This window comes from Copidosoma floridanum, unplaced genomic scaffold, assembly GCF_036245765.1.
Source record: "Copidosoma floridanum isolate Cflo_tuat_1 unplaced genomic scaffold, Cflo_Japanese_pri ptg000021l, whole genome shotgun sequence".
Taxonomy (NCBI): Eukaryota; Metazoa; Arthropoda; class Insecta; order Hymenoptera; family Encyrtidae; genus Copidosoma; species Copidosoma floridanum.
In genome coordinates, this window is record NW_028321898.1 from 30,061,388 (window position 1) to 30,074,674 (window position 13,287).

Here is a 13,287-nt window from a genome sequence, read left to right on the forward strand (position 1 = left end):
ATAGACATTATTAAGCAGTGAGTTAATTACAGCTAGGTTTGCCAAGTTACAGCCCACTTAAAATTATGAAAGATTCTAAAAATACGATTTATCTTCACATGGGCAAGAATAATATCGGTCTCGATTTCCACTTTAGGTTTGATAAAAAAAAATGTCAAGCTTTACTACCTGGTTTTCTCGGTCTCTGAACGTTTTTTATTGTTCTAAGTCAGAGGCAGTGATGGACAGGTGGCTAAGCCATACGGAAAAATTAGCCATTATAAATTGGCAAATAATGTGGTTTTAAATTTAATTTTATTGTCATGTTCCAAACGGAATCAAAATCTATAGTACTGCAATTACTCGATTAACGAGACTGAGACTTTTTATTTGTGATTCTTGTTTCAATTGTAAATAAAAGTAATAGCAAAATTATATAAATATTTAAGCCCTAGTTTTTCTGTAATTATCAATTATTAGGACAACCGAGTGATACCAGTTGTTTAATTACGAATTTGTGTAACTTTTGCAGCTTACTAGAAAAAAAAAAAAACTTTTTTGTCTAGTTTTAAGGTTTACTAATTAAGAATTTTAGTTACTGTTTTCAAGTATTTATATACCTATGTTGCAGCGTAGCTATTGTCTTAATTAAAATGCTCATTGGTGCTGGTATGATTATGAATAAGTTTTTATTCTCCAATTTCAAAGTATTTGATTGAAACAAAGTTTTAACATCTTGATTTTAAGTACTAATGAATAAAAATGTTACATTTTAAAATTTTGTAATTTTTCATCCTATTTATTCTTGATTGCAGTTAATTTATTGTCTATCAGAGGTAATTTAGGTTTATAAAATTGTTTACGAGTTATAGCATTTTTCTGAATTTCTCAACAGCTAAAGGAACTTGTGTATTTTATTTTCGTTTAAATAAAATGAATATTATGATCCAACTGATTTTATTTATTTAAAATACAATTTTTTTTCTTCTCAATTTATACAATTGCCTTCCGGTCTCATACCAAATTGAAGTTACCTTTATACAACAGTTGAAGTTATCTTTGTTCATGTGGTGAAAAAATTAAGCATTGATCCTTATAAAATTTTATAGATCACTGCATTATGATCATTGCGCGTGTAAATTTAACAAAATGCTTCTACAACGATATCGGCCTTACTAATACGCAAAGAGAATATTTCTTTACATTATACAAGAATCGATTTCATAAAAAATCTATCTGAAAATATACATAATACATAAAGAACGAAGTTGTAACAAATGGTGATAGTATGAATGGTGTGTTGGAAAACGTAAATAAGATGGAGGTAGATGGCGAGGAAGTGCCGAAAAAGAAAAAGAAGAAATCAAAAAGTAAAGTTACTTGTGAAGAAGCGTTATGACGGGTTTTGTCTTTTTGTCCTTTTTCTTCTTTTTTTTTGGAGGTTCTTCCGTGATAGCAGGTACTATTTGTGAAGCTTCTTCAATGGCTTCTTGCATAACTTCAATGTTCTTTTTAGGAACATCTCCAGTCTCATAAAACTTCAATCTATCTTCTACCTGAAAAAATAAGAACAGTTATAGTAAAATCACTTAAGAAATTTTAATCCGTGTATTAGCATTTAACTGACTTGTTGTCGGAGTTTCTCTCCAAAGATATTGCAGGGCAGCTCGGCGAAACAATCTATCCTTGATGCAATCGAACATTTGTTTGCCAAATACCTTGAGATTCGGCCCTTATTCTTCATGCCGGCTCGACCAATGAAAGTCGAGTGGAACAGCAGTCCATATTTTGGTGTGTTTCCTTTCGTTTTAAGAGCTCTAAACAAGGCTTTCTCAGCTCCTGTAAAATATAAATGATTTAACATCAAAACTAACAAAAAAAAAAAAAAAGGTAGTTTTTGTCACAAGAGCGCCATTGCCACCATACTTCATAGGTCTCTCGGGCTTGGTGGAGATGATCCCAAGTGACAAAAACTATTTGAACAGAATCTAGTTGAAATTCTAATTGGGTACCTAGAATTTGAACAGTCGAAGCAGGATATTTTGCTAGATTTGTCAGCGAACCAGCGTGTGCAATGAGACGCGCTCCAACTTGATCACCAATCAAGGTAGCAAGATTTGGAGCTACTCCCGACATTTTCGACCTCAGATACTCCGAAAGTTCTTTTCTATAATCAGCCAAATCTATTACACGCTTGGCGAACATTTCAATGTTCAGAAGATCAATCGGACTGATATCCATCCCCATTGAGGATTTGGAAGCATCAATGATAGCCTGAGCTTTTGCGCTGTCCATGACTATTTCTTCTAGTGCCTCCAAATGATCTTGAGTCAGCTCTTTTCTGTTTTTAATGAGCTCTGCTGCTTTGGCATACATGTAGTTATCAGGAACAATTTTTACAAGCTCTGGGAAGTGGTAACTGTACCATTCTCTGCAAAACAAACAAAAATGTTTTTATAATACATTCTATTAGCCTACCAGGAACATCATAATCATCAAAAGAATCTTAATTACCTGATTCGCATACTGAATGTATTAATGTCTTTGTCCAATTGATCCAGCAGAGCAATGCTCTGAATAATCATATTGTCGACTCTGTTGACATTGAACTTGACCTTAGCTCTAGAGTAACTGTGACCAAGACCTAGTTGTGCGATTCCCGAACTCTGGTTTGTGAAGCCTTTGACCAGACTGGAAAAGTGATACCGTATACCCCTGATGATTTCTGGTATGGCTCCAGTGTGGTCGCACTTGATGTCCAGAGCTTCTGTGATACTGGCTCCAAGCTTGGGATCAGCTATTCCGAGAACAACCTTCTCCTTCTTGCTTCCTCTGGGCACGTTGGTATCCAAAAACAGCTTGAGATCATCGGGTGCGATGCCTTCCGATATGCTGTTGACGTTCTCGAGTGCTGTCACGGCAGTTTTGAAGGGTGAAAACCCGACAAGCTTGACCACCTGGTTGAAGCGCTGGAGGTCGGTCACGGAGGCCTCAACCTGGGGCAGCAGCATTCCGACCTCTTCGAACTCCCGCACCGAGAATAGGGCATAGCCAGCCGCATGCTCGAACAGCACAAACAGCTTCGACTGCAATTTTGGAGAAAATGAACATTCGTTGGTCAATTTACTCTTCTTGATTTAGATCACGCGATGTTCAAAGTATCGATTTACGTGCTAACAGGATAACGTAATTTCATACTTTTGGAACATTACTTTTGATTCAAAAATACAGGGCTGTAAGAGAGAGGCGTATAGGTTAGGACACTTCGGCAACGTGGTCACGCACGTCATGCCGAAATGAAAACAAAAGGATTTATCGAGTTATCTCTAGTCGTTTAAGTGAAAAGATATGTTACAGATTAAACAATTTACTTACCATTACGGCTGTCTATTATCAAATGCCAATCCAATAAGTTTTACCAATTAAACAACAAGGCACTACATAATCTCTGGCACAACTTTTTCCTCTGTTGGTAGAATTTACGCTAGTTAGCCGCAGTGTTGGAGAAAAAACAAGATAAAATGTAAAACAATATAAACTTTATTAAGTTGTTTCGCCGGTTTCACGTGTTTTTAAATTGTCCTTGTTGTGACTTCGTGTGGTTTTGTGTACGTGCGTGTTCGAGTAGATTCGATACATCTGTGGTGTAACTCGATTTTCATCGATCATCGATAGTTTTTAAATATCGATCTATCGAATTCCACGAGAGCTCGAGAGAACCAAGCCCGCGAAAATTCAAAAATAAATTTGTACCTACGCTACCGTAATAAGGTGCGTAGGTCATGGTAACCTGGTGATAACGATTAAAATTAAACAATACATGGTTGGGTTTTTGGGTATGTATACTAACTGTCAAACTGTGAAGCTGTCAGTGTGTTCCGCTGATAAACAAACTTCGAAATCTCGATGATACGACTCGATCAATTTTCACCGATATTTCAGATTTTGTATTTACAAATAAAAAAATGTAAGTTGTGTTCTTAGCGCATGAGTACTTACAATTCTGGATTCTCAAGGGAGCTCACTAAGAAATTCGAATGACTAAGTAATATTTATTATTCATTGCATGCTACTGTGTCGACGATCACATTATGCCGTTATAATGTGCAGATACGCGCCTTGAAGGAGTCGGGGCTCCCCGCAGCCCCGCACCTTCAGATGTATACCACGCACTCATCAAGTGCATCAGCTGGAAGGATCAGGTCAACGTCAATTGCTCGACTTGACCATCCGACGAGTGACGACTGACGACTGTTACTTTTCTGTTGCTGCTGCTGTTAATTTATATGTAAATGTGCATAAGTGCACAAATATATACGTATACAAATCATACATACACATATCGTGTTTGCATATATATTTACGTTGCTCTAAAAATGATGAGATGAGCAAAGACGGGGAGAAGAGTACGAAGGGCGGGAGGGAGAGGGAGAGAGACAACTAAATAGATACCTAACATACCTACGCGCAGCAATCAAAAAGGAGTTGGTGTCTCTCTTTCTCTCCAGGTCGTCATCACCAAGTCCGCGAGCGCGCTAACAGTGTATACCCATAACCCAATAACCCAATACCCATACTCTTACTGCAACTAGGAAGTCCAACCGTCCGACTACCGACGACGGCGTCGAGAGAGTATAGTTGAGTATTTTTCCAAGTTGTAAAAAGTTGTAGCTTTTTTTTTTTTTTTTTTTTTTACACGCCCCTCCCTATACTTATAATAAATACGTGTTTCACGCGCGCCCGCGCACGCATACACACGCACTGTGCGGGGCTTGTTGAGCTTGTGCGCGTTTGTGATATAGTATAATCCTCTATACGATATCTACACTGCGTTTACATGCGAATAAGGGCTGTTGGTTGTTCAGCTCTGCTCTGGCTGCGGGACAGAAGCTGCACCGGTGCCGTAGCCGCAGTTTCCACGGTGAAGGTGTACACACCACCACTGCGACCTTGTTGATCATGCAAGCTGCCGCCAAATGTACGAAAACGGCCACGACGACGACTACTGCTAGCGAGGCGGAGAAGGAGTAACCACTGCTGCTGTTGCTGGTGGTCGAGAAAGATTCGGGAGCTGTTGCCGCCCAGGAGTCGAGGGAAGGAAAAGTCTAGTGGCGGAATTGAGCTGCGGTGGTTGCCGAAAGACGGAGGAGAAGCTGGAGACGGCTAAGGCTGTGGTCAACGACGACGACGACGACCACCAACACGATAACAACGAGGAAAAGAAGGAGGCGGAAGAGGACAACGACGACGAAGACGCGGTGCAACTGTTGTTACAACACCAAGTGGAGCAGCAGCTGCTCGTCGTCCTGGAGATGAATAAGACCGACGCAAACAGGCGCGTTCTGGCCATACAGGCCAAAAAAAAGCGCCACAAGCCCAGCAAGCGCAAGGGCAGAGGTAGTGGTGGTGGTGGTGGTGGTACTGGTGCTGGCGCCGCTCCTGAGAGACAGCAGCAGGCACAAGGGGATTCTGAGCAGATGCAACAACAGCTCCTCAACAAACAGCCTAGTAAACAGGGACTAACCGTCTTCTCTAGGACTTCTTTGGATTCATCGTCAAAGTATCCTCAGAGTGACAGGCAATACTCCGGTGGCAATGGCAACAGGTATGTCGTGTTGGGATCTGCTTTCATTCTGGAAGTGTCAATGGGGGAATAGAGGCTGTATGTGGGTTGAGACTTTAGTTGAGGTTGAGTTGTATTTATCCACAGATTGGTTAGGGGTGGTTTTAAAGATTTTACTGACAGAATTTTAGATAAGTACAAGAAAGTTATTAATAGTGCACCCGTGTGAATACTATTTTTGTTCTAATTACAAATTCTGCATCGATTTTTACGTTTCGTTTGTTTTGAATGATGATTACATGGTTACTCAATGGAACATTTGATATTTACTGCTCATACACTTGAACAAACTTCGATAAATCTTTCTATAAACTAATAATAAATCAACGAGAATATTAAAAAAAAAAAAAAAAACTAATCAAAATGTTAATTAAAAGCGACTTTTAAACACGTGCCTCCATTTAATATAGACTCATCTCGTGATGAAAAATACAAATTTTGTTGTATTTTGCAAAATGTAAATCAAATTTTTTTAAAATTTATTGGACATAACTTGATAGTTAATTCATGAAAAAATAATATAGAAAAAAGTAGTTCCTTTGAATTGATTATTTAAGACACCAAGTTATTGTTCCAATTGGAGCACACACCAACCAAATGTAAAGCTGATGAAGCAATTAATTTCAATTGTACTAAAATTACAATTCATCAACGTGCTGATTTAGCAACTAACTTCCAATGATTTCTTTTGAAATAAAGCAACAAATTTACGAACTTGATATTCAATCAAAGTCCACGTGCTTAAAAAAAAAAATAAAAATCATCATCATCTATAGATTAAGATACACATTGTTTTACACGAAAAAAAAAAATTAGCATTGATGGAAATGATCTTTAAACTTTTTTTTGATCAAATCTTTCATTTACTAGAATTTAGTAATGATTTAAAAAAAAAAATTTTTTTTTTATTAAAACTAAGTGCATTTAAGTTATTTTCATAAGCTCCTGTCATAACTTAAATTGGTCTTACCCAAGTATCTAGTTATAACCAAAATATTTTTTAAATCTTTTCTGTCACAGTTGGTACAAAAAAAAAATTTGAATACTTGGTCTTGAGAATTTAAAGCTTATATCTGTATTAGAGTAAAACTCACACCACTTCAGCAGCAGAGTGATCTGTATTGAAAGCAGTTCTGACCCCACCCCCCTTTATTATGAATTTCGAATTATATGGAATTATACCAAGAGTACTATACTACCTTATGATTTACTAGTTGGCACCTTCTTCTCTCTGTCTTTCTAGACACGTAAATATTTTTAGATTAACTGGCTTTAGTCTAAAAATTTTTGAATTTGAAAAATTGTTAATTCAGAAACTTGTTAGTTGGGATGTGTTGTCCGTTAGTATAAAGTTTTCTACTCTCATTTTGCTTTATTTATTCATGAGATTGATAAAATCACATTACATGCGCACGTGCTACATATAATATATTCCACCCATTTTACCTTTTTTATCTGATTCTCTTTTTGCTCGAAATAACTATAGTTTGCCACAAAGGCGAGAAATTTTAACTCGATATCATGGCCAGACCACAAAGTTTCATTATTTATAACCATACGAAAAACAAAATTCTTGATTTTTCAGATTAGAGCCGTCACACAGTTCGAGTAACGAAACGATCGAGGACGAGGAAGAAGCTTACAGTAGCGAGGATGATGAGCAGGAGGATAGTACCGATTATTGCAAAGGTGGCTACCACCCGGTTAAAATAGGCGATCTTTTCTTAAATCGTTATCACGTGACTAGAAAACTCGGCTGGGGACACTTCTCCACCGTGTGGCTGTGCTGGGACTTACAGGTATGAGTTTCTCTAACACACAATACCACGCGATACGCTCAAAAGAGCAGATGCATTAATGACCTCCTTTTTTTTATCTTTCAACAGGATAAGCGATTTGTAGCACTTAAGGTCGTGAAATCGGCGTCTCACTTTACGGAAACGGCGTTGGACGAGATCAAGCTGCTGAAGGACGTGCGCGACACGGATCCCAATGACCCAAAGCGCAACAAGACCGTCCAGCTGCTGAACGACTTCAAGATCAGTGGTATAAACGGTCTGCACGTATGCATGGTCTTTGAGGTGCTCGGCCATAATCTTCTCAAGCTCATCATCCGATCAAATTATCGGGGCATACCACGTAACAACGTCCGCCGTATCATCAGACAGGTTTTGGAGGGGCTGGATTATTTACACAATAAATGTGAGACAAAGGATAAAATATCACAGACACGGTAAATTTTGTTTTTCAATGACAAGGTTAAACGTTTGCATCGATTTTTAAGGTCAAATCATTCACACTGACATTAAACCGGAGAATGTACTGATCTGCGTGGACGAGACGTACATTCGCAAGCTTGCCTCCGAAGCGACAGAATTGCATTCCTTAGGCCTGCCATTGCCTGCATCACTTATATCGACGGCGCCCAAGGAGTTCCAAGAACCAGTGCCCACTGCTAAAATGTCCAAGAACAAGAAAAAACGGCTCAAGAAGAAAGCCAAACGTCAGAACGAGCTTCTCAAGCGACAAATGGAGCAGATCGAGGAGATAGAGGAGCAGACCAAACAGGAAGGCCCCGACGCTGCTGCCGGTAATTATTATTCCTGTGCTACTTTGAATGCATTAATGTGATGAAACGTATTGAATCAAAATTAATCCGATTCCTAGGTCACAAAGAGAACGGCGAGGCAACGAGAACGAACGCGGATAACAGCGCGACCGAACAGGAGCTCAACTCGGAGAGCATCGATGAGATCTCGGAGAGCAACAAGGAGTCGCCGGACGACATGTCTGATTTGTCCGCTACTCCTATGCACGTCAACGGCGAGTCGAAGGCTACCTCGACCGAGCCGACGGCGATGTCCGAGGGCAGTGACGACAAACAAGAAGACCAGGATGACGACGATGAAGATGAAGAAGAAGAGGAGTGCAACGATCAAGAAGTCGATCAGTCTTCTCCTGCCAAGCAACAGAAGAAACCTGATAGCGTTGCTTCACCGATTGGTGCCGAGAAGGGTGCCGGCGATGCCGAAAATTTCAGCGAAGGTCAGTCTTTTTATTGCAAATGTCATACTTGCGTGGGTGCTATCAATAAGTTGCTAACGCGTGTCACTGTGTTCGTTTGCAGGTGATAATTTACGGCCGTCGCGCGACAGGAATCACCGAAAAAGGTCATCGGTCGTGCTGTTGGATCCCGCACTGGTCGATTGCGAGGTCGAGGTAAAAATCGCGGATCTGGGCAATGCCTGCTGGGTCCACAAGAAATTCACCGAGGACATTCAGACGCGCCAGTACCGTTCGCTGGAGGTACTTTTGGGCGCCGGCTACAATACGTCTGCCGACATTTGGTCGACGGCTTGCATGGCTTTTGAGCTGATAACTGGAGATTATCTCTTCGAGCCTCACAGCGGTGAGGATTACTGCAGGTAAGAAATTAAATTTTATTCCAAGTAATCGAATTTTCGCAGTCGGATGTTAATTTTACAATCTTTGTAGGGACGAAGACCACTTGGCGCACATAATTGAGCTGCTAGGTGAGATTCCACGACGTATAGCGCTGTCGGGACGACACTCGCGCGCCTTTTTCAACAAAAAAGGCGAGCTTAAGCACATAACGGGCCTCAAACCTTGGGGTCTGTACGACGTGCTCACTGAAAAATATGACTGGTCGCAAAGCGAGGCCCGCGAATTTGCCGACTTTCTTACGCCAATGCTCGAGTTCGATCCGAACAACCGAGCAACCGCAGCCGAATGCCTCAAGCATTCCTGGTTGCAGATCAAGTGAATGAATTATACCGCGTGCGGAAAACACATTCGAACAGACACGTACTCTCGCACTCCATGCGCTCTGTCGTCTTTCCCATCTTATTGTTTCTCTATGCGTTATATATTTTTTTCTTTTTACACAAACACACTATGTTTCTCGTGTTCTTAGTTTTTCCCGTGTTGCAGTATTTTTTTTTTTTTTTTTTTTTTTCCTTCCTCTTTTTTACGTATTTGATGGCTCTCTTTTGCGCATATGGCGAGTTAAGAGAGGGTACTATTAATTTTGTGTGTTCTGTTATTTTTTGAGTACTCCGACCATCGGCCGAGGCAGAAAACCATTATGGGTCGCTAAAGAATGGAAATCAAGGAGTGAGAGATTGTTCAAGGATGTTGTTGAGATTAAGTTTATTTAGTTGAAAATCAATTACTTTTATTGCAATCCTTCCGCTCATCGCTTTTTCTTAACTACTTATTTGAAAGGTGAATTAAGTGAATTTCGTTAAGTCGATCATGTATTGTGGCGTGATTCGTTATTGAGATTTAATAAATACACCGATCGTGGTGAGACATAAAATTTTTTTTAATTGTATACAAAGTGAATTGTAAATTTTAAAATTAATAATTGATCCAATTAAGTTGGGCACGATTTCTTTTAACTTTTTCAATTCCTGATAGGTTCGAAATTTCATGAAATTCATCTGCTCTGTAACAAATGAAAATCGCAGTGCTCGTACTACCTCTCAAAAAATACATATAAAGCACACGCTCGCAAGTAATTAAAAACAAATAAAAAAAAAAAAAGCTTCCAGGATTTGTGAAAGAATATTGCGTCATTCTTGCCGATCGACTCGTCCAAACAAAATTGATATATTATTGCAAATGAAAGAAAAATAAATAAAAATAAACAAATAAAGCAACGAGAGGATGATAGTTTTTGCCTTCCTTTTTTATATTTATACCGTAAAGTTTTGCAATTCTTAAAAGTAATGGTGCTTTTTTTGGAAATTGTCAAACATCACACACAAAACTACTGTTTGAATGGAGAAAAAAAAAATAAAGACATTTAGCAAAGTAAAACCCATGACCCAAGCTGTTGCATCCCCTCTCTCCCAATTTGATTAGCCTTTCTTTTTCTTTTGACGAGTGGAAAATCAATTTCCCCAGTGATTTGTACACATGTGCATTTACATTCTTGTAAGTGTAAAGAAATATTGCATGAAACATATTTTGTATAAAAAAACACTATGGTTTGAGTTGAGAGAGAGAAAAAAAAACCAGAACAAAACACTAATTATAAATGAATGCAACAGCAAGTATTTACTAGTTGAATCGTATAACTTGACTGGCCTGCAAATAAACACATAAAAAAATGGAAGAGGCTCGGGAATTATATAGATGGTGCTGGCAAAGCTTAAAATAAGCTACCTCGCGTTGTGAAAATTATTAATGGTAAGCAATATCAACTTGACCGAAGATAGTAAATATATTGCGGTGTGTTAATAAAGTACTCAAGTGAGCTTATACAAGCAAGTCGAAGAATGTAGCGTGTGAGAGAAGAAACGGAGTTTTAGAGATATACATAGAGAGAATACTTGAAAAAATCAAGCGTCGCGAAAGCATTAACCACGAATCTGTCGAAATTGTTCGTTAATAGTATCCATTTTTCAGCATAATATATTAGTTAATGGAAAGTGAACTCAGCATCACAGTTTAAGTAAGCTTGTCCTTAAAATGATGATGATGATATCGATCAACCGTATTAATTCGAATAGCAGTAATTATCAGTTCATTTTTTTCATCCGTAAATCGTTTTATGCAAAATAAAAATATAGGATGAAAAAAAAAAAAAACATTTTTTTATGCATTATATTACAGTTGATCAATCAACCATCAATGTTAAAGGTAAAAGTTGCAATGAACTTGAGGTGGTCTCTAGCTTCTTCCAATTATACATAAATGATTATAACGATAAATGATAATTTGTAGCGAATAAATATAAAACATAAAAAGACACACGAAGCGATTTCATGTTGTCATTGATAATGCATTATACATATATTTGTAGGGAGAAACAAAGAAATATTCGTAAAATTCGAATGGCTGGAAAAAAGTGTATAGCTTAGACAAAGACGTAATAAATAAATAAAAAAAAAAAAAAAAAAAAAAAAAAAAAAAAAAATTAGGAGTATAAACACATTAGTAAAAATATGAAAAAAAATCTAAGATAAATAGTTATGTCCTGCCAGATAAAAAAAAAAATAAATAAAAAAAACATTTCTGTATCATGCCACGGTGAAAAAGTTGAACATCAATTTAGTTGACTAACCTACAAACGCTTTTTTTCTTAAGAAATAAATTTTTTATTATTTAAAAAAATCGCGAGGTATTGCAACGAGATTCAACCGTTAAATTTTGTATCAATAAATTAAAAGCAGTTATTAAATTTACTCTGTCTCAAAAGCCTTGAAATTCAAGATAAATACGTTGACAATTGGATTTTTGTATTGGTTTTAAAAAAAATTGGTACTTCTCATTTGAAAGCCTCGCGTATTTATACGTGGCACGCTTACCATCTATAAACAAAAGAAAAAAAAAATTTGAAGCTGTGTAAAAAAATAACAAAAAAAAATTGAATTGAAAAGTGTAAGTTGTATTTGTTGGGAGCGTCATGATCGTACTATTTTCTTAATTACAGTGCGAAAATGAAGAAATAAATCTAAGGGTTAAGTAGTTAAGTGTAATATAAAAATAAAATTTGTGTTAAAGTGTCTTAAAAATGTGACGCTATTTATAATATAATGTGTAAAAAAAAAATTAATAAATAAATAATACCAGAAAAAATATGTGGCTGGTGATAAATGAAACTTTTCACTAATTACACGCATAATACTACAGTTACAATGAAAAAAGTTTGTTAATTGACGAGCCAATTAAAAAAAATGTCGCTATGATTTTGAGTGAAGAAACAAAAAAAAACTAAGATGAAGGGAAATGAGATCGGATGTTACAATTGTTATAAAAATAATTTGAACAATAAATCACGAAAAAAAAAATAACAATAACAAGTGATACTTGTATTTAGCATAAAGTATATGTTTTTATAGTCTAATGTCTGAATTCTTACTATTTATCTTACGTTGCTGATAAAAAAAATTAATTTTCGTAAAAATAATAATGCGATCGAATTTTTGACTTGCAACTTCATTTTACTTTTTTTTCGACAGATTTCTTCAAGTTTACAGTTTAATTTATTGCTGTAATCATCTTCATGACGAAAAAAATAAAATTGACTAACAATTTTCTGATATTCCTTTTATTATACAAGTATTTGTATAACTGATTGATTTAATTAGGAAATATCACTCCTGAATGAATGAAGAAAAAAAATCATTGCTCGATTACAAATATATATATATATGAAAATACAACAAAGCACCGGATTGAAAAAAAAAACCATATGAAAAACAACGTTCTCTGTTTATTATGTAACAATTTTTTTATGAACAATATTATACTTCTATTAAAGTTATTTATTATACCGACAACCACATTGTTATACGTATTTTCCAAACAAATGAGTGTTTATTGTACAAGTTCAACAGTATACGGAATTTAGTTTTAAAGCATCAAATGGAAATCTGATTGTTACTATTGATCTTCACCAATAAGTAATACACCTCATTTTTACCTAATTACATTATATTAATAGATAACAATCTGAATTATAGTTAAACGAAACTCACCTGACGATCGTCAAAAATTTATTTGACGAACAATTGACGCCCATCAATTAATTATTACTTATATTATTTTGTTTTTTTGTATCATTTGACCCTTGCTTAATATATAGTTACTCAGAAAATTTATTAGAGAGATAATTAACTGAATTTGGCTAATGCACGTATTATATTTTTTTTCAT

General features: G+C 36.6%; 2 protein-coding genes across 5 annotated transcripts; one reads left to right on the forward strand and one right to left on the reverse strand.

The window, feature by feature from the left end:
- Nucleotides 1-919: 919 nt before the first annotated feature.
- Nucleotides 920-3,592, reverse strand: Nop56 (Nop56 ribonucleoprotein). The gene is made up of 5 exons (XM_014364279.2): nucleotides 3,355-3,592; nucleotides 2,494-3,065; nucleotides 1,992-2,410; nucleotides 1,607-1,818; nucleotides 920-1,535 (listed from the first exon to the last, which is right to left on the reverse strand). Exons 1-5 carry the CDS (start codon nucleotides 3,355-3,357, stop codon nucleotides 1,356-1,358), a joined length of 1,386 nt encoding a protein of 461 aa, XP_014219765.2. The 5' UTR covers nucleotides 3,358-3,592; the 3' UTR covers nucleotides 920-1,355.
- Nucleotides 3,593-3,925: 333 nt separating this feature from the next.
- On the forward strand, nucleotides 3,926-10,289 carry SRPK (SR splicing factor protein kinase). 4 transcript variants are annotated; one of them, XM_089594139.1, is made up of 8 exons: nucleotides 3,926-3,946; nucleotides 4,845-5,584; nucleotides 7,188-7,401; nucleotides 7,489-7,804; nucleotides 7,887-8,192; nucleotides 8,270-8,647; nucleotides 8,730-9,027; nucleotides 9,098-10,289. In XM_089594139.1, exons 2-8 carry the CDS (start codon nucleotides 5,292-5,294, stop codon nucleotides 9,384-9,386), a joined length of 2,094 nt encoding a protein of 697 aa, XP_089450265.1. In that variant the 5' UTR covers nucleotides 3,926-3,946; nucleotides 4,845-5,291; the 3' UTR covers nucleotides 9,387-10,289. The 4 variants fall into 4 exon arrangements, with proteins under 4 accessions (XP_089450265.1, XP_089450264.1, XP_089450263.1 ...); XM_089594138.1 differs by lacking the exon at nucleotides 3,926-3,946 and adding an exon at nucleotides 4,457-4,616 and having other exon boundaries at nucleotides 4,828-5,584; XM_089594137.1 differs by lacking the exon at nucleotides 3,926-3,946 and adding an exon at nucleotides 4,457-4,616.
- Nucleotides 10,290-13,287: the final 2,998 nt, after the last annotated feature.

Coding starts and splice junctions, on each gene's coding strand:
- SRPK (XM_089594139.1), top strand. CDS start 5,292: ATGAATAAGACCGACGCAAACAGGCGCGTTCTGGCCATACAGGCCAAA. Junction 7,402..7,488: donor GGCTGTGCTGGGACTTACAG/GTATGAGTTTCT, acceptor ATCTTTCAACAG/GATAAGCGATTTGTAGCACT. Junction 7,805..7,886: donor GGATTATTTACACAATAAAT/GTGAGACAAAGG, acceptor TCGATTTTTAAG/GTCAAATCATTCACACTGAC.
- Nop56 (XM_014364279.2), bottom strand. Junction 1,819..1,991: donor TTCGACTGTTCAAATTCTAG/GTACCCAATTAG, acceptor TATATTTTACAG/GAGCTGAGAAAGCCTTGTTT. Junction 1,536..1,606: donor GAGAGAAACTCCGACAACAA/GTCAGTTAAATG, acceptor TTATTTTTTCAG/GTAGAAGATAGATTGAAGTT.